Genomic DNA, 26,055 nt, shown 5'->3' with positions numbered 1-26,055 from the left:
CATTGAGTATCATTTTTTTTGACACACAAATGTTATGTTTGGAAGTGTTTTCATGTTGTTGAAAAGTGATATTTTACTCTTAAGTAGTCATTTTGTAATGAAACAGTTTAGAACAGGGGTGTCCAGATAAGAACATAAGAACAAGCCAGCTGGATCAGACCTGAGTCCATCTAGTCCAGCTTTCTGCTACTCGCAGTGGCCCACCAGGTGCCTTTGGGAGCTCACCTGCAGGATGTGAAAGCAATGGCCTTCTGCGGCTGTTGCTCCCGAGCACCTGGACTGTTAAGGCATTTGCAATCTCAGATGTTTCTTGGACTACAGATGTTTCTTGGATTACAAATCCTGTCCACCCCTCCCAGCATGAACATCTGGAGGGACAGAGTTGGACACCCCTGCTTACACCTTTATGAAACGATTACAGAAATCTAACACCAGGCTGAAGAACCGGGGGGGGGGGGGTAGGTAAACACAACACAGGAGTATTCCATATGTGTTCTTGCAAGCATTTATTTTAAAAGGAAATACCATATTTTGAATAATCCCCATAATCAACTCCTGACTTATGCTGTAACTCATAAAGAAACATAATAGCTCCCTGGTACACAGTACACATTTAGCTGTCCAAAAGTGGCATGTAAGAACAAGGGCGCAAGTTGAGGTTAGAACCTGCCAACCATTTCATTCAGTCTTGCTCAGTGCCCTTGCTTATTACAGTCTTGGTCTCATGTGGCTTTTGTCCATGCAGGTCCCCATGATCCTGGACATAACCTTTCGGGTGGCTGAAGTGACCGCCTCCCTTCCTTTTTCACCAGTATAAAAGCTGGATGGATCCAACCCTAATTTAAATTGTTTTCCACCTTGGGGCCATAATTATGCAGGAAGGCAACATACAGATGTTTTTAATTAAACAAACAAATAAAACCTTAGGTCTGCAAGATGCCACGTGGGGATGAGATGCCCATGGGTTTAATCCTGAACCCGTCACATTGCTGCCATGGTTAAACTATTGAATTAGGATCTAAAAGATTCCCACTCTGCCATAAAGTTTGCTGCATGGCTTAGAGTCGGTCACGGTCTCTCAGCCTAATTTACCCCATGGGGCTATTGAAAGAGGAAGGGAAGATCATGAATACCACCCTGAGCTTCTAGGGAAAATGATAGGATAAAAATGTAGGAGATAAAAAATGGATAGATAATTGAAGGAGCTAGTCAGGAGGAGACAGCATGTGGAAAGGATTAACGTAGGAGTCAGGGAAGTACGGTAGTAATGATAGCCAAGGGATTTGTAGTGGCAGAGTAAAGAGGGAGGAAATGTTTGTCACTTGGGCCAGTGTTCCTATCATCGTGAAGGAAAAGAGGCAGAGTAGGAAACACTGAGCAGGTTACCTGTGGCTTTCCCATTTCGCTGTGGAGGGTCATTTTTCCTGTGGCTCTGAAGTCTTTGCTCAGCTAACTTGTGAAAGGATGGTATTAGAGTCTGAGTTTGGATGTGTCCCCTGTGTTTCTCTCCTGGAAGGACTCTCAAAGCAGCTTATAAACTCCTTCCCTTCCTCTCCCCACAATGTGACTATCTAGCCCCAAGGTCACTCAGCACACTTCATGTGGAGGAGCAGGGAAACAAGTCCGGTTCACCAGATCAGAGTCCGCCACTCAAGTGAGGGAGGGGGGAATCCCACCCACATCTCAGCCCCACCTACCTCACAGGAGCTCTCTCAGCCCCACCTACCTCAAAGGGTATTTGTTGTGAGGGGGGAAGGGCAAGGAGATTGTAAGCCCCTTTGAGTTTCCTGCAGGAGAGAAAGGGGGGATATAAATCCAAACTCCTCCTCCACCTCCTCCTCTTCTTCTTCTTCTTCTTCTTCTTCTTCTTCTTCTTCTTCTTCTTCTTCTTCTTCTTCTTCTTCTTCTTCTTCTTCTTCTTCTTCTTCTTCTCCTCCTCCTCCTCCTCCTCCTCCTCCTCCTCCTCCTCCTCCTCCTCCTCCAGATTAGAGCCCACCACTCTGATCCCTTTCTCCGTCTTTAGTGGGGAAGGTGATAAGGTCTGACAAACTAGGAAGGCACAGTGACCAGCCACTCAGTTTTGAAATGTCCTGCATTCAAACTAAAGAAGTAAAACATGGGCAGCCATACATGGGGTATGCATCTGAACTTTCAGATCTTAAACAATGTATTTATGAGAATGCTTCACAGGGAAGGGTTCCGCACCATCCTGCCAGGTCACCTGCAGTGAAGGCTACCCAACAGCAGCTCTTCTGGTCTGTGTCAGAGATTCACTGTAGTTTTCACCGTAGGCCTCTTTTTCTTTTGCAGGTGTTCCAGAGGCGACAGAACGGGCTGACAGATTTCTTTCGGAAGTGGGCAGATTACCGTACTGGCTTTGGAAACCTTGAGGATGAGTTCTGGCTGGGTAAGCAACCTTTTCCCTGATACTATCACTGGAGAAATTAGACAGCTGTGAATCACATTGTTTACCACAAGTATGTTCCGTGTCTCTCTCTGTTTCCCATTTGCTGCTCTCTCTCCATCCACAGAACCAGCTTATCTTTTCTTTTCTTCCTGCATTATCCATCAACCTGCCTTCTGGCTTGGCTGGTTTCTTCATGTGTTCTGCTGCCTGTACTCACCATTTAGAAAGAGAGATGAAAGGTGGACATGATCTTTGCCTCGTCTGTTGGGTGGGCATAGTAAGCTTAGTTGCTGCCCTTTTGGCTCCTGAGAACTGTGGTCAAACTTCCCATTGCTCACAAAAGAGGCCAGCTGGAACCATTTCATTTCAGCACACTTTTCTGCTCTGCACCGCATCTCTGCGCTGCCGTTCTGTGTGATTGGCAGGTTCTATTGAAGGGAAGGTCACAGCATAAACTGAAAGATTCAGACTAGCTAATCTATGAATTGTAGTTCAGTACAAAAGCCAATTGTATGGTTAATGTAATGTGCGGATTAGCCTATCTTCACAGCATACAGAGAGAGTATCTTCACTGCAAAAGGAAATTGGTTTAACATCTTCCCCGGGAATTCTGCGGACTGTAGTTCTGTCTTCAGAGCCAGCGGTGCCTAATGTAAAATTCTCATCATTGTCAACAAACTGTTCCCAGTATTTGGGAAATAGGGAGGGGAAGCCTGACAGCTAGTCTGGAATAAAACCAATATATGGTTTCGATGCAGATGTTCCTGACATCTTTTCCAAACAAATCAGGGGAAAATTAGCACTGCCTGATCTGCTAGGAATCAAACCGACAGGCAGAAGTACAAACAAGCAACTAAAAGCTTGGGTCTGAGGGGTTTATTTCGTTGAAGGAATGAGAAAATAAAAATTCCAACAGACAACCATAGAGAGTTAGCGATAGAGCAGGACAGGAATCCTGGCATCGAGCGATAGGAATCGTGGGCTTTGATATTCTTTCCCTGATTTTCATTGTTATTTGGGCTCCAGAACAGATGTCTCATCAACTTATTTATTTATTTTTATTTATACTTTGGACTTTTATACTGCCCTATCCCCGAAGGGCTCCGGGCGGTGTACAACATATAATAAAATACAGTCATAAAACCATCATAATTTAATTAAAATCTATAAAAGCAGCGAAAAACTAACTGTAATACTGATAATTATCAGTATAGAAGTAGATGTCTCATCAACTTGGAAAAAGCAGGAGGCAAAGAAGAAAGGAATGTACAATGACACCCCCACCAAGACCTGTGGGACCAGGTGGAGGACTGGTCTCTTAGTGCCACTACCTAGCTCGGCCTACCCAATTCTCCCCCCCACGTCCACATGCTCTCCAAAACCTGGTGATAACCCCGGTCAGCACAGCCTGAACCCAGAGCAGTGCATTTTTTTAATGGGCAGATTTCCGCCCTTTTCCCTCCACTCTCCATGCCCCTTAAACTCTCTTGCTAGTGTCACAGGTTTGTTGGGTGGGCAGTCTCATCACTGCATCTCAATTGTCCTTCCAGGGTTAGACAACTTGTACAAGATCACATCGCAGGGACGTTATGAACTACGGATAGACATGAGAGATGGCCAAGAGACAGCTTACGCCTATTACGACAAGTTCTCCATTAGCGATGCCAGGAGTTTGTACAAGCTGCGCCTCGGGGATTACAATGGCACTGCTGGTAAGAAAACAAATCAACGAGACCATGCCCATCTCAAAGAGGCCTGCCCTCTCCTTCCCCTTCCCTTTTTTTTCTTACAATTTTTCTCTCTTTCTCACAATACTAGAACCAGGGGGCATTCATTGAAAATGCTGGGGGGAAGAATTAGGACTAATAAAAGGAAACACTTCTTCACGCAACGTGTGATTGGTGTTTGGAATATGCTGCCACAGGAGGTGGTGATGGCCACTAACCTGGATAGCTTTAAAAAGGGCTTGGATAGATTTATGGAGGAGAAGTCGATCTATGGCTACCAATCTTGATCCTCCTTGATCTGAGATTGCAAAGGCCTTAGCAGACCAGGTGCTCAGGAGCAGCAGCAGCAGAAGGCCATTGCTTTCACATCATGCATGTGAGCTCCCAAAGGCACCTGGTGGGCCACTGCGAGTAGCAGAGTGCTGGACTAGATGGACTCTGGTCTGATCCAGCAGGCTAGTTCTTATGTTCTTATGTTCCCCTCTGTGGAAAAACAGCCAGTTACCACTCCTTCCATACAAATGAATTAATAAAATAAAACAAAGCAATGGATCTCTGATGTAACCTTCCTGTCCTCTTCTCCTTTTCTCAGGCCTAATTCAATTAGTGGAAATAGACAAGCAGGAACTGCACAGTACCTGCTTGAAAATGTAACTTAGGACTTCTATATCCATCTGAGTAGGCCAGGTTTAGCATTCTCGTGCAACTCAGGTACCCATTTTGTCATATCTGTAAGCTGCTGCTAAAAATCGGGTAATAGATTAGAGACTCAGGCCCCTTCCGCACATGCACAATAATGCACTTTCAATCCACTTTCACAATTGTTTGCAAGTGGATTTTGCTATTCCGCCCAGTAAAATCCAGCTTCGAAGTCCATTGAAAGTGGATTGACAGTGCATTATTCTGCATATGCCGAAAATGTAGTCCTTTTCAGTAGTCCTTCTCTGGATGCAAAAGGTCCAGGGGGTCAATCTTTGGCATCTCCCACTGAAACATTCTCAGATACTAGAGCTTTTACCCACACCTTTATGCATGGGTTACCTGTTCCAATTTCAATGCTTTTGAGAAGCAACTTCTTTTCATGCTTCTCCACAGAGTCATGGTTCATTTGCGGACCTCTGGGGTTTCCCCCAGCTTTTCTCTAATCTTTCTCAAACTTGCTTGGCTCTGAAGTTTTGGGAAAGATCACAGTAAATGGTTGGTTGCTCGGTGGGAAAATTCAGCTTTCATTTATTTATTCTCTGCTTTCCTCTTGAAAGAGAAGTACGTATTTAATACCTTCCCTTGGGTAGATATAAGGGGAAAGGAATATCTTCACAAGGGAAGAAGAGACTTGATTTTTAAAAAATTAAAGCTGGGAATTCAGAGAACCTGCTACACCTACATTTGCAATGGTACATCGATATAACAATATTCTAGTGTGATTTTTTTTGGTTGGATCAGGAGAGAATGGGGCAGGGAAACTGCAGGGAAACCTGCCATGTGGAAGGCACTTCACCTCTGCAGTTTATCTGCAAGCCATACCAACAATAGGGAAACCACAAAATCTGTCGCACATTCTCTGGACTGTGAGCTTTATTCTGAGATTAGAAGGTGTACTATTGCTCCTTGGGTACATCATTTTGACAACTTAAATCCCTCTGTGGTCAATGAAAGCTTAATTATTAAATTACTGTTGGAAGACAAAAGGCCTGTCATATTTTATGCTGTAGCGAAATTCTGCTTTACAGTTTCAAAGAAAAGGAGAGCTATGTTGAATAAGGGTCATGTTAATAACTAAGTATTGGATGACGTATGACGTTATGTAACATAGCATTGGGTATTTTTTCCTATGCTGCATGTTGGGATGACGTTGCATGTGTATTCCTTTTTATACTATGTGCAGTTATGTTCTCATTCTTTTTTAAATGCTGGCCAAAGGCCATAACAAAAACAAAAGTAAAAGTAAAGTAAAATTCTGTCCCTGTGTGGAAGCCACCAGTTTGGGGATCTGCTGCCAGGAAGAGCAGATGGGTCATTTACTGTGACTCTGTGGTTTTTATGTTAATGAGTCATGAATTGCTATGAATTTTTAAGACACAACCATGTATCTTATGCTTGTGCTTGCCAGGCTGTGAGCTTTTAAAAAATATCTACTTTTAAACAATCAAAGCAATTTAGTGCAGAGGTGGGATCCAGCAGGTTCTCACAGGTTCCCGAGAGTAAGTTACTAATAATTTGTGTGTGCTGAGAGGGGGTTACGAATTGGTGATTTCGCCACATGATTTTTGCCTTAGTTACGCCCCTCCTCCGCTCCTCAGCAGTAGCGCGCAGAACTTGAAGCAGTCTAGCAGGAGGTGCACCGGTGTGCGTGGCAGCCTGTACCCGCATGCATTCGTTTCCTGCCCAAGGAGCGGCGCAGTGGCTGCGTCCTTGCCACAGCCCCGCCCAGCAATGCCCCACACCTGGAATGCCCGGCCATGCCCCCGTCGTGCCCCTCCCAGCCCCATTGGCGCTACGCCACTGTTTGAATCCCACCACCATGGGAACCTGTTACTAAAATTTTTGGATCCCACCACTGATTTAGTGACATGTTATCCTACCCTGCCCACTACTATCATTGAATAATTAAAATGTGCAGTTTGCTGCCGAACAAGGTGATGATGGCCACAGGCATAGACAGCCTTAAAAGGGGATTCGACTGATGGAGGACAGGTCTATCAGTGGCCACTAGCCATGGTGACTACAAGGAGCTTCAGTGTTCAGAAGCAGTAAGCCTCTGAGTTCTGATGCCAGGGGTCAATATTGCAGGGTGGGGGCTCGGTTTCTGTGCCCTGCTGTTGGACCTGCAGTGGAGCTGGTTGACCACTGTTTGAGACAGAATGCTGGACTGGATGGACCACCAGCATGGTTCAACAGAGCTCTTCTTATGTTCTTAAGCCACTTAGCCAAATACAAGCCACCTAAGTTGGATGAAGTCTTCTTTGGCTGATAGGAGGCCTCAGACTTTTCTGAACAGTATGGTAAGATACATGCCAACAGCTTTCAATAGCAAGAGAGACCCCCTTAACCCTACCCCAAGCCTACTACTGTTCCCATTTAAAAGAAAACAAAAATTCTGTGTAGGTGATTTCTCTGGGCCTCTGTGCATTTGTGGTCTCCTTCACGCTGAGCCCACCTTCCTTTGGGTTACACACACACACAACTCACCGCACTCTCAGATCTGAGATTGTCCACGGTTTCCAAAAGCTTTCAAAGTGCAACTTTTCAGGGAAGTTGCACTGCATTTCATCTCCCCTCACCCCCCCCCCCTATTCAGACTGATGACAATAAGTTGAGGCAGCTGATGGTTTACCGCCTCGTTCCCGCCGCTCTCTTCAGACCACCCTGCAGGTTACCTCCGACCTCACTCATCCTCTGTCCCTCTGATCAGTATTGTTTACCTGTTGTGTTAGCTACACTAGGACTTGCATATAATTTTTTTACAGTTTCAATTGTGGCTTTTTATGATATTTATTGTATGGATTATTTATATTTGCTCTTATTTGTGTTAACAGTCTATGATTGGAAATCACCCCAAGCCTGAAATGGAAACGATAGTATAAATACCTAATAAAGTAAATAAATAAGTGTGCCATAGAAGAGGGATGTCATTTCTTTTTGTTTTGTTTTGTTTTCCCCAAAGTATTTGCTTTACTGTTTTTAAGCTAATTGTTCAGGATATGCACAGAGCCAATGTCTCCTCGATGATGCATGGGACAAAAAACCCGCTCATTTCTTCAGTCTAAATGCTGCCGGGGGGAGGGGGGAGCTCATGTTTAGCGATACTTTCCCTCTTCCTCCCCCGTTCAGAAAAATGGCGAGCTTTAACGCCCCTGTCATGTGGCCACATCTGACGGGCAACATGGTGCCACCACATGTCCGTGGGAACAAGATTAAAAAATGATGCAGCTGCAGAATGCAAAAATGCTACAGACCACCATGAGTCAGTGGCTTGCCAGCCTCCAGGTGAAACCTGGGGATCCCCTGGAATTACAGCACATCTTCAGACTACAGAGATCAGTTCTCCTAGAGCAGTGGTGGCGAACCTTTGGCACTCCAGATGTTATGGACTACAATTCCCATCAGCCCCTGCCAGCATGACCAATTGGCCATGCTGGCAGGGGCTGATGGGAATTGTAGTCCATAACATCTGGAGTGCCAAAGGTTCGCCACCACGGCCCTAGAGAAAACGGATGTTTTGAAGGGTGGCGTCCCCCACTGAGATCCCCGTCCTTCCCAGGCTCCACTCCGAAATCTCCAGGAGTTTCTCAACCCAGGATTTTTTTTTTTAAGAATCACTAGTTTGACAATATTCACAAAACCCAGGTTGGGAAATAAAATGGGGCCAACTCATCTTGAAGGTGGAACCTGTGTGAAGTCCCTGACAAAAACGGGTTTTATAGCATCCTACGCCTGTGTTTGTTGGTCTGTGCAGAATGGGCCTATGATACAGAATGAGTTCTGGAATAGTAGATGTGATTTGCACATGCTTGCATCGCTTGATGCCATCAAGAAGTGTTGTTTTGAGGCAAGTAAGAAAGACAAGGCTGCAGCATCTGATCTGCAATATTTCCACTCACAACCTGTTGTTGGATGTTGTCGCAGCAAAATGTACATGTATTAACTCATATTTTTAGCATGGATGTAGCCTAAAAGGATGTCTTTCATTGCAGGGGATTCGCTTACCTATCATCAGGGGCGCCCATTTTCTACGAAAGATAGAGACAATGACGTTGCTGTCACAAATTGTGCCATGTCCTACAAGGGAGCCTGGTGGTATAAAAATTGCCACCGGACCAACCTCAATGGCAAATATGGCGAGTCTCGACACAGCCAGGTAAGGACAGAGTTGACTGCCTTTGTTGGCATGAAAGATGCCATGAGCATTTGCCAGCCTGTGTTCTTCCAAAACAGAGTTTTAGTGGCACATTGGTGGTTGCAAGCAGTGAGTAGAGTTGCCATCCTCCAGGCAGTGGCCAGAGACCTCCTGCTATTACAGCTGATCTCCGGGAGACACAAACCAGTGCACCTGAAGAAAACGGTCACTTTGGAAGGCAAACCCTATGTCATTAGGCCCAACTGAAGAAGAAGATAAGAGTTTGGATTTATACCCCACTTTCTCTACTGTAAGGAGACTCAAAGGGGCTTACAATCTCCTTTCCCTTCCCCACCCACCGCTCAACAACAAACACCCTGTGACGTGGGTGGGGCTAAGAGAGCTCTGAAGAGCTGTGACTTGCCCAAGGTCACCCAGCTGGCATGTGTTGGAGTGCACAGGCTAATCTAGTTCCCCAGATAAGCCTCTACAGCTCAAGTGGCAGAGCGGGAAATCAAACCCAGTTCTCCAGATTAGAGTGCACCTGCTCTTAACCACTACGTCACTGCTGCTCCTAAGTCTCTCCTCTCCCCTAACTTTCCCTTCTCTGGCTTCACCACCAAAATCTCCAGGTATTTCCCCACCTAGACCTGGCAACCCTAGCAGTGAAGCAGGCACTGTTTTGATCTGTTTTCACCTTAGCCTTCAATTCACAAGATGGCCTTAGTCAAGCTTCTCTGAGGTACGGTTGCCAGACCAAACCTGGCAACGTGCGAGAAGGTTGGAGGGACACAATATTGGCACAATCCCCAAAAATACCACAGAGTCTCTGGCAACTCTTTGAACTACCCAATGTAAGGATGCAGCAGCTGCTGCTTTTTTTAAAAAAATCCCACCACCACTAAAAGCAGTGGCAGTCAACAAGAGCTGAAATGGAGGATGACTCCACCTCAACCGGGGGACTGGAAAACTTACTTTGGAAGGTTATAATACTGGCCTGCTAGGCTGATCCTATCATGAGGTAGATGTTACAGGAATATTAAGGCTAGTAAACTAAATTATCTTGTTCCTTGTTATATCTTTATTGAATTTGCTGTCTCAGACATTGAGATATCTAGGCCGTATATCTGCTAGTGGTCATTTTAAGAATTACTGAGAGCCTTTCCACAAGTCATTAGCGACGAGCTAACTGCTCTTTGTTTTATTCAGAACTGGGCTCCATAAATCATGATGTTTTGTTGAGGAAACGGCAAACACCTCATTTTCTTTCCCCGAGCTCAGTTCCAAGCTACAGAAGCCCTGTGAGGTGGCTGGGAGTGTCTCAAAATGTCCCAATCCTCCTTCGAGCTACAAAAATGGCATCTGCTGAAGCTGAATGTTGAATGTTGTGAGGAGGATCCCACCTGTGATATGGAGCAGTGGAAGGGTTGCTGGAAGATAAATGGGCGGCTAGTCTCACCAAGCCACATACAGCAGCGGGCCCGGCCTCCATACCAGAGCACTACCAGAAAATTACTGAACTGTGGTGTTGGATCTCTCAAGATTTGTAGTTTCACATAAAAACACAGAACCGGATCTGTTCCCAGCATTTTATAACCTAAGGTTGCCTACGTCAATAGCCACTGTTTTGTCACATGTTTATTTCTCCTAATATGTTTCTTTGTTAAATTACTCAAATGAATCCAAGCATACCTGACCTCTCTGACAAATTAAGCTGAAACAGTGGAGTGTTGTGAGGTTTCCGGACTGTATGGCCGTGTTCCAGGAGCTTTTTTCCTGATGTTTCGCCTGCATCGGTGGCTGACATCTTCAATGTCAAAGGATCCTTTGGAAACCCAGAGGAGCCCGGAAACCCCACAACACTCCAGTGATTCCGGCCATGAAAGCCTTCAACAATACATTAAGCTGAAATACATTTCGGTTTTTCTTTGCCAATTTGTAAACCTCTCTTTGGTCCACAGGGTATTAACTGGTATCACTGGAAAGGCCACGAGTTCTCCATACCGTTTGTGGAAATGAAGATGCGTCCCTACAACCACCACAACACCTTGGGGAGGAAACGGCGGTCCGTGCAGCTGTAAAGTGGCTGGAATCCCTCTGGACAAGCAGTCTTTCTTCTGTCTTTTATTTGTATTTTATAACCTAAAAAGGAAAGAGCGAAAGTAATCCTGGAATAGACAGCCCACTCCATGCTGAGGGAGGCCATGATGCCTCCGAGGGCTGGCTCACTTTGGTAAGAGAACGACTTCGATGCTTTGCTATCATACCCAGTGACTTATTGAGTTCCTGCCCAGCCCAACCTCCTGTACTGCCGAAAAGATGGAGTTCTGTTTTGTTGCTCCCTGTTGAACCTACTGGCTTCGTTTAAGGTTTTCTTCTTCACCCCGTTTCTGGTGTCAGCTGCTGCCTTTTCACGTCCAACCTGCTCTTCCAGAGGGTGCCAAGACCGAAAATGGTTCCTGGGGGTCGCTGTTGCTTGTGCTGCTTCTCCACAAATCAAGCAGGGCTCTCCCGGGAGAGTCGGCACATGCCCGCTAGCCAGGGAAGAGATTCCAAAGCCCAGGATACTGACTTCATCAACTTTCAAGAGGCCTCCCCACACGTGACATCTTCCCAGACACAAAACAAGGGCTGTCACCCCCTGCAAAAAAAGAAATAGTAACGTTCACAAGAAGTGGCTGGAGATCTCCTGGGATTACAACTGATCTCCTGTTGAGAGGGATTAGCTCCCCTGGAGGAAACGGCTGTTTTGGAAGGTGGATTCTATGGCATTCTACCCCGTTGGTGTCCCTCCCTTTTCTGGCTCCACCCCCAAAATCTCCAGGACTTTCCCAACCAACAGCTGGCAAGGTCGTGTTCAGAGAAGCAAACGACAGCTGACTAATTGTGCTGTAGTCCTTTGGGGAGTGAGGGATTAGGTATATATGCGGAGAAGACCCTGTCTGCGGCTGAAGTGGCTCAGCCCATATACACATTTGGCTGCTCCAATTAACTCTAGAACCCCCCAACGTAAGACACTGCGCACATTGAAATAATTGCACGTGGAAAGGGAACAGGCACAAACATGCTGGCCACACACACACACCCCACTACCCAGTTACCCATGATCTGTGGCATGTGAGCTTGGAATCTAGGCATGCAGAAAATCTACATGCTTGAGCTCCCTATGATCCCCACAACATTCAAAGTCCTTTTCAGCTGTTATAATCAACGCTTATTGTGAGAGTACTACCTACACACGATAGATCTTTGCCGACAAAGTTGCCACGTTGTGTGAACAGGGGCAATGCATGTATTTACCATTCAGTGTGAACTTGGGTACATGTAAATTCACAGGATTTTTCAGGATTTGCATTCACAAATTCATGGCAATGATGCACATGGCCCGGTGTGGTGTAGTGGATAAGAGCAGGTGCACTCTCATCTGGAGGAACCGGGTTTGATTTCCCGCTCGGCCACTTGAGCTGTGGAAGCTTATCTGGTGAACTAGACTATCTTGTGCACTCCAACACATGCCAGCTGGGTGACCTTGGGCTAGGCCAGGGGTAGGGAACCTGAGTCTCTCCAGATGTTCAGGAACTACAATTCCCATCAGCCTCTGTCAGCATGGCCAATTGGCCATGCTGGTAGGGGCTGATGGGAATTGTAGTTCCTGAACATCTGGAGAGCCTCAGGTTCCCTACCCCTGGGCTAGGCACAGTTCTTTAGAGCTCTCTCAGCCCCACCCACCTCACAGAGTGTTTGTTGTGAGGAGGGAAGGGAAGGGAGATCGTAAGCCCCTTTGAGTCTCCTTACAGGAAGAAAGGATATAAATCCAACTCTTCTTCTTTTCATGAAATATGGGAGCCACACAAGGAGCTGGGTATGTTTAATCTGGAGAACAGAAGGTTGAGGGATGACATGATAGCCATGTTTAAATATTTGAGGCGATATCATGTTGAAGAGGGAGTAAGCTTGCTTTCTGCTGCTCCGGAGAGTACAACAAGGAGTAATGGATTCAAAGTACAGGAAGGCCGATTACCCACAGGGCAGCTACCTCGTGCTGGCAGATGGACCGTGTCAGGGTAAGAAATCTTGTCCCAATGTGCTTCCTCCCTGCAGTGCTCTGAGAGATGAAGCGCATCCATGAGAGATTTCTTGCCCTAGCTCTTGCTCGCTCTGTGCTTCTCACTTTCCCCACATAATGTTTGCGCCAGAGCAGAGCCAGCCACGAGTAATCAGCCAAAAAGAGATTCCACCTTGAAGAACATTAGGAAGAACTTCCTGATGTTAAGGCCTGTTCAAACAATAGAATTCAATGCCTCAGAGGATGGCAGGGTTTTCTTCTTCGGAGGTTTTTAAACAGTGGCTGGATGGTCATCTGTCAGGAGCGCTTTGATTGCGTGTTCCTGTATGGCAAAGGGTTGGACACGATAGCCCTTGTAGTCTTTTCCAACTCTGTGATTCTACACTGAATCGTGTTGCTTCTCATATGAATAGTTGATAAGCTTCTGGTGTGCACTATTGCAATATCTGAAAAGGTTTTAAAAAGCAGTATTCTGAGTCACAGAGAGAATAGGAGAGAGAGAAAGAGAGCCTATGCACACATTGTATTGTCGAAGGCTTTCACGGCCGGAATCACTTGGGTGCTGTGTGGTTTCCAGGCTGGATGGCCGTGTTCTAGCAGCATTCTCTCCTGACGTTTCGCCTGCATCTGTGGCTGGCATCTTCAGAGGATCTGATGTTGAGAAAGCAAGTGGAGTACTTTCCCAACATCAGATCCTCTGAAGATGCCAGCGACAGATGCAGGCGAAACGTCAGGAGAGAATGCTGCTAGAACACGGCCATACAGCCCGGAAACCACACAGCACCCAAAATATGCACACATTCTTCCTTCACACGTAGACTCTGTGCTTTTGAGCCAGTGATTGCATGTAGGCAAGGGTGGGTGATGCCAAATGAGGTCTTCAGTGTACACTGATTTCAGTCCATATGATGTCACGTGCAGAAGGTTTAGGGGTCCCCTGGGTGGCTGTTGCAAAGTCACCCAATCAAACGCACTCCTATTGGGAGTAATTGGGACTATTCTACCTTTATCTATTACAAGTTTACTAGTCCTGGAAATAAATATTAAGTAGAATTATATCTATGGAGGGTCAATCTATTGCCTGAAAAAAACCCATGTGTATAAGAGCTTCTCTGAACTGGCTCTTCCCAAAACTGCTTGCTGGTAAGTTGTGTTTGTGCTATTCCGGTACGTCACCCCTGGAGGGCACATCTTCCAGAAATCACTCTGCAAATGACTGCATAATGTCCCCTCAATGTACAAGCAAACAATTTGTTCCTACCTGTAAGTGGTTTGCCCTGTAGGTCCCACTTTCAAAGTGGATCTCCACCAATTAAAAAGAGAAAGTTCTAACAGAATTTAAGCAGAGTGCATGAATGTGTGTAGCACAATGAACAGGGTTTCTTTAAAATAAAAACAAAAAGCTGCTCCTGCAGAATTAATCCTCCCCCAAAAAAATTAGCTGTGACGCGACTGAAATGAAGAGCTTGAACATTTCCCCACATTCTTTGATTTAACAGTGAGTTTCCTTCACTGTTTAACAACAGTATAACGGTAATGATGACTAATATTGGCCATTAAAAAGCCACACACATACACACTGAATTAAAAAGCAAATTTAAGATTCAAGTTCAGAACAGTGCAAAACCACCACCTTGTGGAGAATCCAGAAAATGCAGTACATGGAGCCAAGGTGAGCAATAGCGTCCTTTGATTGTCAGCGGCAGCCAACCACTAGCAGGAAAGTGACACCCTTTGTCCGTTGAAGTCAAGGGGCTTAGACGGTGTCACGCTGCCTAACACGGCAAAGGGAGTATCTCACCATTGGACCTGTCCTGCTTACTTCACAGTGGTCATTTAATGTACTCCGCTCGGAAGTTTGTTCCCGTCTCATGAGATAAGTGGGCAAATTCTGCAGTCCCAGAAAATTTTGAAATGCTCATTGCCTGGCCAGGATGGAAATAAGCATGAACCTCTTGCCCTGAAGAGATTCAACGTGAAGTGAGGTATCATGCTCTTTTGGGAATGTGTTCACCACGCAGAACCGGGTGTTTCAAGGGAAACACAGAGTGTTCTCCCTACAGCGAAGCAGTGAAGGCACTTTGAGTGGGGATGCAGAGGGTGGGAAATGAGGGTTAGCATTTCCCCTGCTAACTGGTTCGCTCCTGCAAGCTACCCCCTGGCCTTTACCAATTAAAATTCCAAAATCAGCAGTAAGCAGCGAACAGAAACAATGGAGGGGACATTCACAGGAAAGGATTTGTAGAACGGGTTGAGCATGCCCCCCTTTCCACCATCAATCCCTGTCTCCATATTCCCATTATCTTGGAAAATGCAGGTCGGAAACAGTTATACTGCTGAAAGAGCGTCTCACTTTGTCTACAGATGAGAAAGGGTGTACATGGGAAGGGACATACCCAATCTATAAACTCGGGGGGCGGGGATGAACGCTACTTGAAAATATTTTAAAATGTATAAGCTTCAAACAAATCAATATATAATGTTCTCATAGAACTGTGTAACCGCCCCCCCCCCCAATGTATTTGCAGTTCAGTTATAATCATGAATGTGCTATTTCATGAATAACAAATTCAGCTCTTTTTGCTCTGTCAGTAGGACTGTGCTTTAGTAATGACATCTATTTCAGTTCTGAGTTCTAGGGGTAAAATCTTTTTAATTATGTGGTGTTCTGTGACTAATGTCAAAATAGGCATTAGAATAGCATTATGCCAAGAAGATAAGAACTGAATCTGTTATCGACAAAAGAATGTCGCAGAGCGTTTCAATTAGCTCTGCTTTTTTCCCCCCTGCCAGAGAGAACAAATCGTGAGTCATACAAGTAGCCTAAGCACCCCCATTCTGGAACGGCATTCTCCTTCCATTTGTTTCCATCTTGATGACCAACAACTGCCAATTAGTTATTCCAAGAGTTGCAAGGACTACATGCAAGTCAACAGCAGAGGTTGCCACTTGTATTTGCAGTTGCCACTTGTATTTGCAGTTGCTTGCCACCATTGTTGGACAGCAATTGGTCACCTAGGTGTGACTCCATTAAGAAATGCCAACAGCAAGATATCTGCTTGTTCACGTAAACATTTTACAGATGCACAGGTAACCTGTAAGCACACATACCAGCCACGGTATCCTCATTTATACCAACCACCTGTCCATAATGAAGTTTGGAGGGTGTTCCCAAATAGAGCCTAATAATGTCCCAAAGGCATTATTTCTCCTCCTGGTGTGGCCAAGATGCAGGAAAGCCCAGGTGTGCATGCAAACTACTACTGCATATGCATAGGGGGCAGGAGAGCAGAGGCATGAAATGCCACTCCCAAAAAGTGTTTCTGTTGGAATGGAAAGGCAGAAAAGATCCCATGAATGTATGGTAGTTTGTACATAGGCCTTTGAATCCTGGCGCAAAATCTTTCTTGTGGTGCATTCTTGTCTAAGAATGCTGTTGATGCAATAAATGTATCAGCTTTTCAGATTGCTGTCAAGTCACAGCCAACTTATGATGATCCCATGGGGTTTTCAGGGCGAGAGATGGTCAGAGATGGTTTGCTGTTGCTTGCCTGACTATAGTCACTCTGAACCTCTTTGGTGTCTCTCATCCAAGCACTAACTAGGGCAAACTTTTAGCTTACAAGATCAGATGAGATGAGGCTAGCCTGTACTATCCAGGTCAGGGCAAAGACACTACAGGACTCTTTTAAAAAAACAACAACACTTATTTGTCCCCACTAAGTGCATCCACACATTAACATGCTGATGAAACTGTATCCCCCAAAATGCAAGGGAAACTTGCATCCAAACCTTCCAGATTAATCCTTAAACTCTTCCCCATCTTTTATATGCTCAAATCAGTGCAGTCAACAAGCAACCAAATTTTAATGTTCATGTTTTATACTTTTATATGTAATGTGGAATATATCTAATCAACAGCGCATTCGTAGCAAGAGGGCTCCATTTGGACAGAAAGGCTTTGGGGTCTTTTTTTCACAGCAGCAGCACCCACGACGTCCTAACCTGCTTTTTGAAATCTGGGGACATTTCCAAAAGGGGCTTTGCAGTTTGCAGCTGGTTGCATGGAGTGGCTGTTGAGTTGCCCTGAGGCACAGATGAAAAGATGCACTCTGGGTTGGATAACTCAGGATGGACATTCAATTTTGTTATGGTGCCTGCTTTGCTGCTATAAGAATGTAGTTTTTTTTCCTATTCTGTTTTTCTCAACTCCCCGAAAGACAGAAGGGGGCCCAAATTGTTAAAACAGAAGACTCCCTTTCCAAGAAGAAGGGAGATCTCTGTGAGAAACCACTGTGATGCCACAGCTTACTGGGAATGCTCAGAAGAGCTTGTACATGTGCTCGCACACACAAACACACACGCACAACTGCCTTTATGTTGAGCCAGACCATTGATTTATTCAGGTCAGTGTGGTTCCCCAGGGGTCTTTCACCATCATCTACTATCCGATTCTTTTAACTGGAGGTGGCGGGAATTGAACCGGGGACCTTACACATGCAAAGCAGACGCTCTACCACTGAGCCACAGCCCCACCCTACGCACATCCTTCCTGTTTTCTATGTCCCTGCCTGGGGCAGCTCCCCTCCTTTTTCTTGTCCAGGGATGCGGCCAGGTGCTTTTACATTAATACTTCAATCCACAGTGCCTGTGGCACTTCAGTAACACTGCCTGGAGGCTGGCGAATGCTACATTAGTTCAGAAATTGCTGTGTCAACAAGGAAAGGAAGGGCGGGATGGGATGAAGGGGAGAGAGAGAAAAGACAGATGCTGCTGAGAAGATAAAATGGCATAAAATGTTCAACCTTTGGCTGGTGTCACTGTTTCTTTTTCACAAGAATGTCTTCACAAAGATTTTTTAGAACGTTGCCCCCCCATGCATTATTCCGGAACTGTGCTGATTATTTAATAGAAGAAATTAATGAAGTGATAGATCCCTCAGAGGGGCTCTGAGGAACTAAACCTCACCGGTTAAAGCAGAATAAAGGGAGACGGGGGCAGGAAAGGAAAGGAAGCGCCCTCCCAATGATCCCGTAATGGAACCGTAGCTCAGAGAATGGGATATACGCTTGTTAACCATTGTTAACTAGTATTTTTAGTCCTGATTGCTCTTAGCCTCTGTATAGTTCCTTTTTTAATGCATTTTCTATACGTTAATAAAAGATTCCAAAGGAGAACATTCAGTGTGTCGGGGCCTGTGTGTTGTGTTTTGTGTGTGTTGCTGGCAAGCAATGGCTATTTTGCACCGCTGGGTGGGACCTTAGAAAGGAGGAGGGACAATAACACACCTGATTTGCTTCTTGCCTTGTAAGTTTTCAGCCCAAGTCCTTAGGAGACTCCTCCCTGGCATAGGAGGTTAAGAGCTCGTGTATCTAATCTGGAGGAACCTGGTTTGATTCCCAGCTCTGTCGCCTGAGCTGTGGAGGCTTATCTGGGGAATTCAGATTAGCCTGTACACTCCCACACACGCCAGCTGGGTGACCTTCTCAGAGCTCTCTCAGCCCCACCCACCTCACAGGGTGTTTGTTGTGAGGGGGGAAGGGCAAGGAGATTGTAAGCCCCTTTGAATCTCCTACAGAAGAGAAAGGGGGATATAAATCCAAACTCCTCCTCCTCCTCCTCCTCCTCCTCTTCTTCTTCTTCTTCTTCTTCTTCTTCTTCTTCTTCTTCTTCTTCTTCTTCTTCTTCTTCTTCTTCTTCTTCTTCTTCACTTACATTTTGGCCTCTTGCACAAGACCCTTGCCATCTGCTCAATTTGCAGTTGACCACCCAGCCCCAAAACAACGCAGGAACGCACCTCTGTTGCCGTGACAAATCAGTCATCACATCTCCGGTGACACTGCGACAATGGGGAACTCACACGCAAATAAAACCCTGTAACCGACTGAAAACTGAACACGGGCCAGCTGTGCGCACCTACTTTTAGGTTAAAAGGACTTTTGAACTACCTTTCTTTCCTTTTCAGCAGCCTGACAATATGTTTTCTCATCATCTTTTTTTTTGCTTTGAAAGAGCAAATTGGCATCTTTTTTTCCCCACAGGCAGGGTTTCCACACCTTCAAAAACTCCCTGGTGCGAGGCTGAGGACCAAATGCCATCTAAAATAAAATTGACGCTGCATGGAGAGGGTTCGAGTCATTTGTAGAACATTAAAGGGGAAGGGTTTTTTAAAAAAAATTCTGTAAGCCTATTGGTTTCTAGAGGAGAGGGAAACTGCCCACTCTCCATGCTACTGATGGTCACCTATGGCAACTCCAGCAATGAATGAGAAGGCGCCTGATCAAATTTAGCAGATTAAGGCATTTCAAGGGGATTTTTAAATTTTAAAAATGGTAAAATGTGTCCAGGAGGTTGCTAATTCTCTGGCTGCCAGCAGCTTTCCAGTTCCAGGCAGTGGTCATTCACATCAACTAGTGTCTGATTTTTTTTAACCAGAGATGCCAGGGAGTTTGGGCAAAGCAGGTATTCTACCACTGAGCCAAGTTCCCTCAACTAATCAGAATAGCTCAGAGGAATGACTGAGTGCAGGTACCATGGTGGCAACATTGGAATTAGGGACTGTCTAGCCTCAGAACATCCAGAATGATCAACTACCCTGAACTCTGCTTATGCCTGGTTTCTTATCTTCCTCTTTACCATTCTCCAGCAGTGATTTCCCTGGAAATGCCTTTCATGCAGGGGCGGAGTGCTCATGGGGACATGTGGGGTTACATGTCCATGGATGCATGCCAGCTGGTCATGTGGGGGACCGAGAATCGCCCCACACACACCTCCCCCCGGCCCCGCCCCACTGCTCCTTCAGCCAGCGGAGCCTCCACTGGCTGAAGGAGCTCCCTGGCAGGGCCAGGCCAAGGGGCAGCCCACAACAGGCTCCTGCCAGCTCAGATAAGTGGGGCACAGGGGGGTGGGGGCACCCAGAGCAGGTGTTGCCCTGAGCGCCATCCCCCCCCCACACACACACACCCCTCTGCTTTCATGCCTCAGCAGATCCCTTTCTCTAAATAGTTGGCACTCAGGACAAACCTTGTACTGACTGGGGCTTCAATATTCTTGGTGGCAGGAAGTCCCGTCAAGTCACAGGTGACTTAGGTGACCCTAATGGGCTTTCAAGGCAAGAGATGAACAGGTTTGTCACTGTCTGACTCTGCATAGCAATCCTGGTGGCCTCCCATCCAAGTCCTAACCAAGGCTGCCACTGCTGATGAGATCAGGCTAGATTTGTTTGGAGGTTGGGCAGCGCCCAGAGCCCACTCATTTGGAAAACTCACAGATGGAGTTGCTAATCTTGTGACTACACACACCACACCATACATATATGTACACACAAAGTCAAAATCTTTGGCCTTGAGGGACAGCTGGGGTTTGTACATGAATGGGATGCTGATCTCCAGATAGGGTCAGAGGTTGTACTTGAATTACAAATGATCTGCAGACTTCTGGGAAGAAAAGTCCGTTTCTGGCTGGCATCACATTTCACTGAGTTCCCTCCTGTCAGACTCCCCAAAAACCTTCTCTTCCCCAAATCTCCAGGAATTTCCCAAGCCAGAGTTAGCAACTGGATTTGTAATTGGTTGACTGACCAAACTGAACCGGTGCTCATCAATGGCTCATCTTCATCCTGGGAAGAAGTGACTAGTGGGGTACCACAGGGTTCTGTCCTGGGCCCGGTGCTATTCAATGTTTTTATCAACAACTTGGAAAATGGAATAGAGGGCATGCCAATCAAATTTGCAGATGACACCAAATTAGGAGGGGTAGCTAATACCCCAGAGGACAGAGTCAGATTATAGCCAAAACAAACAAAATGAATTTCAACAGAGCTAAATGTAAGATACTACACTTAGGCAGGAAAAAAAATGAAATGCACAGATTTAGGATGAGTGATACCTGTCTTGACAACACTTCATGAGAAAGGTATCTGGAAGTCTTATTAGGCCACAAACAGAACATGTGTTAGTAGTGTGATGCTGCAGCCAAGACAGTCAATGCAATTCTGGGCTGCATCAATAGGAGTGTAGTGTCTAAATCAAGGGATGTAATAGTACCTGGAATACTGTGTCCACTTCTGAGCACCACAATTCAAGAAGGAGATTGACAATCTGGAAACAGTCCAGAGGAGGGCAACCAAATGGTAAAAGGCCTGGAATCCGTGTCCTACGAGGAGAGATTTAGGGAGCTGGGTATGTTTAGTCTGGAGAAAGTTAAGGGGTGACATGTTAGCCATGTTTAGATATTTGAAGGGATGTCATTTGACGAGGGAGCGAGCTTGATTTCTTCTGTTCCAGTGTCTAGGACAAGGAGTAATAGATTCAAGCAGTGGCAGAGCTATAAGGAGACAAGGGGTGCGCCAGTGGGAACAGAAAATTGCCCTGTCCCCTTCTCCCCTTGCCCCACCCTGCCTCGCCAGGCCTGGCCCCATCCCACCAGCCTGACCCATTTTCAGCCAGCAGAAAGCTGTTTTCAGCCGGAAGAAAAAGGTATGTGGGGGGAAATGGGCAGAGCAGGGCAGGGCTGCAGGGGGCGGCACCTGGGCGCCATTTTTCCCCCCTGCGTCCCTGGATTCAAGGTACAGAAAAAGAGATTGACAGTGGAATTCATTGCCTCCTCTTTGGAGGCTTTTAAACAGAGGATGGATGGCCATATTTCACGAGTGCTCTGATCGTGTATTCCTGCATGGCGGGGGTTAAACTGTCTCTTCCAACTCCATGCTGCTATGGTTCTATGAACCCTATACATAGGCCTCCACAAGTATCATCTGGTTGCCAATCAATCTCTTTGTTTGTGTCTCACCTTCCTGTCAAATGCTTTATTTCTAGTATTTCCCTGTTCATTTGGAGAGAATCTGTTTCCATTCCAGACACTGTTTTCATGCTCAGGTACTTCTGGCTTGAGAGTCCTCCAGATGCTTGGCACCAGCTTACGCCAGACGGGGAAATTCCAGTTTCCGTTAACATAGTCTAAATTGTGCAAACACCTTTCAAGACCAGAGCCTTGGGCTAATTATAGGCCTCTGCCCTATTCTTGGTTGGAGGCCTTCGCAGAAAAAAACAAATGACTTTGGCCCCAACTCTTGTGAGTTGGAATAAGAAGATTTCGGCAGGAATGAAGAATCCCAAAAATAAAATACACCTCAAGTTTCCTAACTTTAAGGGAGTTATTGTGTCACAACTGTCTCCACAGCAACCCATCCAAACAGTTTCCTCTTTTCGCGCATACTGTGAGGGCTGGCATCAGGCAGCTTCCTTTCCTGGCTAGATCCTCTTCTTCCAAATTCTGGAGGCCAGGGGGCCAGCAGTTAACTTAGCAAAATATCATCAGCTTTAAAATGAAAGTGCCATCCCTGTTGCCCAGTGAACAGAGGTAAGACATACAGCAACTCACTGTTTGAAGTCTGTATAAAGAATATTCTGCATTTTACAGGATGGAAAGTTGTAGGAAAACACAGATGACACGGAGCGGGGAGGGATCCAAAATAACTCGCTAGAAATACAACTATGGTTTTATTTCTTTATTTCATGAAGATATTTCTACAATGATTTCTGCCCAAATTGGCTAACAACACCCTTCTCAGCTCCTCTGTTGTAACCTCACAAAAGCAACTGTGTGAGATTGGATAGCCTGAGAGAAAATAGCTGGCTTAACAGTACCCAGAATGCCTCCATGGCGGAGTGGGGATTCGAACCTGGGTATCCCAGATCGTAGGCTTGCCACCCTAACCAGTCAGTTGCTTTGCAAGAGGCTGCAGTTGCTCTGAAGAATTAACTGGTGCCCCTGCCAGCAACAAAAAAAACCAGTATACAAAAAAAAGTTTTAAAAAAACCTTTTCGTTAACATGTACCATTTAAAATGCAAATTCATAACTCCAATTTTGTACAACCTATGGTTGTCAACTCCGGGCTGGTGGAATCCTGGAGATTTGGGGGTGGAGCCTGGAGAGGGTAAGGTTTGGGCACACATGCCCTGTGTGGAATATAATAGCAGCCTCCAAAACACTCATTTTCTCTTGGGAAATGCATCCATGTAGTCTGGAGCGCACTAGTAAATCTGGGAGTTCTCCAGGCCTCACCTAGAGGTTGGCAACCCTGGTACAACCCATTGCATAGGCAGTCTTTGTCACTCATCAAGTGCTGCTTCCACAGGTACCTCCTGCTTGCTAGCCATGTCCAATACAGTGCAGTGGATTTGTGGCTAAGTATTGTAGGCTAACCTCTCAAGCAAATCAGTTAGGGAGTGTTAAGGGGTCATTCATTGTCATCATGATAGTGTAAAGAAAACTGTGGCCCTGACCAGATGGCCAGCAGGTAACAGGGAACATAGGCAAATCACCTGCATCCAGGAGCACAGCAGCAGGGCCTGCCTACATTTAACTGAAGGATCAGCCAGCCACCCATCCATGAGTTATGATTTTGCTGGAATAACATGATGTTAGTTTTTAAGGAATCACTGGACTCCTGTTTGTTTTCCTGCTGCAGTCATAATGACCAATCTGGAAGAATCATATATGCATTCATACCTTGTTAGCTTTTTGAACAGAGCTCATGTCTTTCTCTGACAGACCACTTGGGGGAGAATTACTTTAGATCCAAATGGTGATTTTTTTATTGTAAGAATTTGCAAAAAACAAACAAACAAACCCAAACCCCCAAAGGCTACCTATTCAGGCATCTGTATATAAGATAAATAAGAGAGGTTAAACTAAATTGGAATTACAGAAGAAAACTGGATAAGAAGATTAGAAAGAATGGACCTGCTGCTGCACATCTAAAGAAGAAAAGAAGAGGGGGGGGGGAAAGGGGGGGGGAAAGGATATGGAGGATGAAATATAAAGTTGTAGAATAAATCTGTAACAATCCAAAATATCAATTAAATTTTTTAAAGATAAATAAGAGATATTTACCCCACCTTTCTCCCCCCCAAAAGTCCCAAAGTGGCTTACATTATTCTCCTCTCTGTCTTAAACTCACAACAAACTCGTGAGGTGGGTTAGACTGAGCGTGTGCAACTAGCTAAAGGTTACTTAGCATGATAGAATGGAGATTTTTACCTGCCTCTCCCACATCCTTGTCTGGCACTCTAACCACTACAAATTGCTGGTTCTTTTAGTAGGGGGGAAAGACAGACAAATTCCCATTCACAAGTAAATAGGATTGCCAGTTCAGAGTTGGAAAATTCCTGGATATTTGAAGGCACAGCCTGGGGAAGGTGGAGAGACATGATCAGCAGAGACAAGATGTCATGGAGTCCACCCTCCAAAGCTACTGTTTTCCCTAGAGGAACTAATCTTTGTAATCTGGGTATCAGCTGTAATTCTAGGACTGCTCTAGAACTCATCTGGGGGTTTGCTCCCTAACTGTAAAGAAAGCAGATAGTGTTATTTTTAAACAAAACTGGAAGGCACCACTGTGAGGAGAACTGAAGACTGCCCTCGCCCACATATTTCTCTGGTGCTTTCAGCATTTTTTCCCCTCAAACCAGCTACAGAGTCAGAAAATGTAAGACTGGTAGAAATCAATCAAAAAAGGGTGAGGTAGGACTTCATTTCATTTTTCTTGCCCACGTGTTCCATTTTTTAAAAGAAATGTTCCTCTCTTCCCTTGAGGTTTCTTAGAAAGGAAGAAATAGTCACGTGCTAATTTATGCCTCTCTGCCCTGTTTGGATAGCAAGAAGTTTGATTAGCTACAGGACAAATACGTGTTCCCCTAGCATCCTTCAATTTTGCTGGAAGGATCCCATGAGGGAGGAGAACAGTTCCAGAGACTTTCGTCTCGATTGGGCAGACAATGAAACAAACAAAAAATTGCACCAGAAAAGAATGTAACCCATGAAAATGAATGCAAACGACAAATGCGTTCCTCAATATTTACAAATATCCAGTAACTGCAAGAGTATATCTGCATAATTAGGAAGGGAAGGTGTCAGATATCAGATATCGGAAGCTAAGCAGAGTCCCTACATGAAAAGAAGGCCACCAAGGAAGACTGTGCAGAGGCAAGCAATGGCAAACCACCTCAGCTTCTCACTTGCCTTGAAAACCTCTTGCTGGGATCACCATTCGTCAGGTGCAACTTGATGGCACTTTACACCCACAGCTGGACATTTCACATTGACTTATGTGGTTACAGAGAGAGAATTCCAGTCTTCTCTTCTTGTTTGTTTGTGCTGTTTTCAGGAGTGCCGAGACTGCCCCCACCCCCAGGATGAGGGCTAGACTCCCAATATGGTCTGTATTGCCTAAAGTTAGTAAAGTAACAAGGTCATGTGCACCTGACCTTTGACCTTCAGAACCGTGGTTTACAGAGTCAACTATACAGGAAGGCTATTTCATGAACCCGCATTCCTGGATGTTAACGAGCATCTTTAAAAACTACAAACTAAATCATATACTTATTCAGTTGATATTATATACTTATCATGCTGATATAAACTAAATTATTTACCTATTATGTTGATAGTAAATTATACTGTATGCTCTACCGACAGCATTTGAGGAGGGTGCAGGAGGAGGGTCCCAAATGTCTTTTGACCTGTGGGTCATTCAAGTGACTTTTCTTCAACCCCATTTTCTTTACTTTCTGTGTCCCCTTCTCTCTTTTTAATAACCTATGCAAACCAAGCTAGCCTGGTCTTGTCAGAGTCCTAAATGGGGTTAGCTATTGTTAGTTCTTGGATGGGCGATCACGAAGAACATCCACAGCTTCTACATGGAGGCAGGCAAAGGCAAACTACCTCTGTTCACCTCTTGCCTTGAAAACTCATGTAAGTCAGTTGCGCCTTGACGGCACTTTCCCTGCCCCTTTTCTCTCTGGAGTTCACGGCCATTTTCTACAAGAAATGATCACCGCAGCAATTGTTCAGACTCATTTATTGCTAAGCTTCTCAGCATTTTTTTTCTGCAGTAAATGCAGTTTTGTAAGTAATATACTTATCCTGGTCCAAAGGGAGATAACAAGTCTTATTAAGCTTATTACAAGGCTCACAGATAAATTTCCTCTGGGAATGTCACACAATGGGGCATGT

The 26,055-nt window shown here is 45.4% G+C and overlaps 1 protein-coding gene across 2 annotated transcripts in view; it reads left to right on the top strand.

The window, feature by feature from the left end:
* Window positions 1-12,447, top strand: part of TNR (tenascin R) — a 550,455-nt gene extending 538,008 nt beyond the window's left edge. For both annotated transcript variants that reach the window (XM_048497976.1, XM_048497975.1), the window contains exons 20-23: window positions 2,311-2,407; window positions 3,958-4,119; window positions 8,829-8,992; window positions 10,933-12,447. In XM_048497976.1, the coding sequence (XP_048353933.1) occupies window positions 2,311-2,407; window positions 3,958-4,119; window positions 8,829-8,992; window positions 10,933-11,052 (543 nt within the window). In that variant the 3' untranslated portion in view covers window positions 11,053-12,447. The remainder of the gene's footprint in view (window positions 1-2,310; window positions 2,408-3,957; window positions 4,120-8,828; window positions 8,993-10,932) is intronic.
* Window positions 12,448-26,055: the final 13,608 nt, after the last annotated feature.

The sequence above is a fragment of the Sphaerodactylus townsendi genome, linkage group LG05 (genome assembly GCF_021028975.2).
Source record: "Sphaerodactylus townsendi isolate TG3544 linkage group LG05, MPM_Stown_v2.3, whole genome shotgun sequence".
NCBI lineage: Eukaryota > Metazoa > Chordata > Lepidosauria > Squamata > Sphaerodactylidae > Sphaerodactylus > Sphaerodactylus townsendi.
Note: the sequence above shows the minus strand (reverse complement) of the source record. Positions and strands in the feature narration are given on the sequence as shown.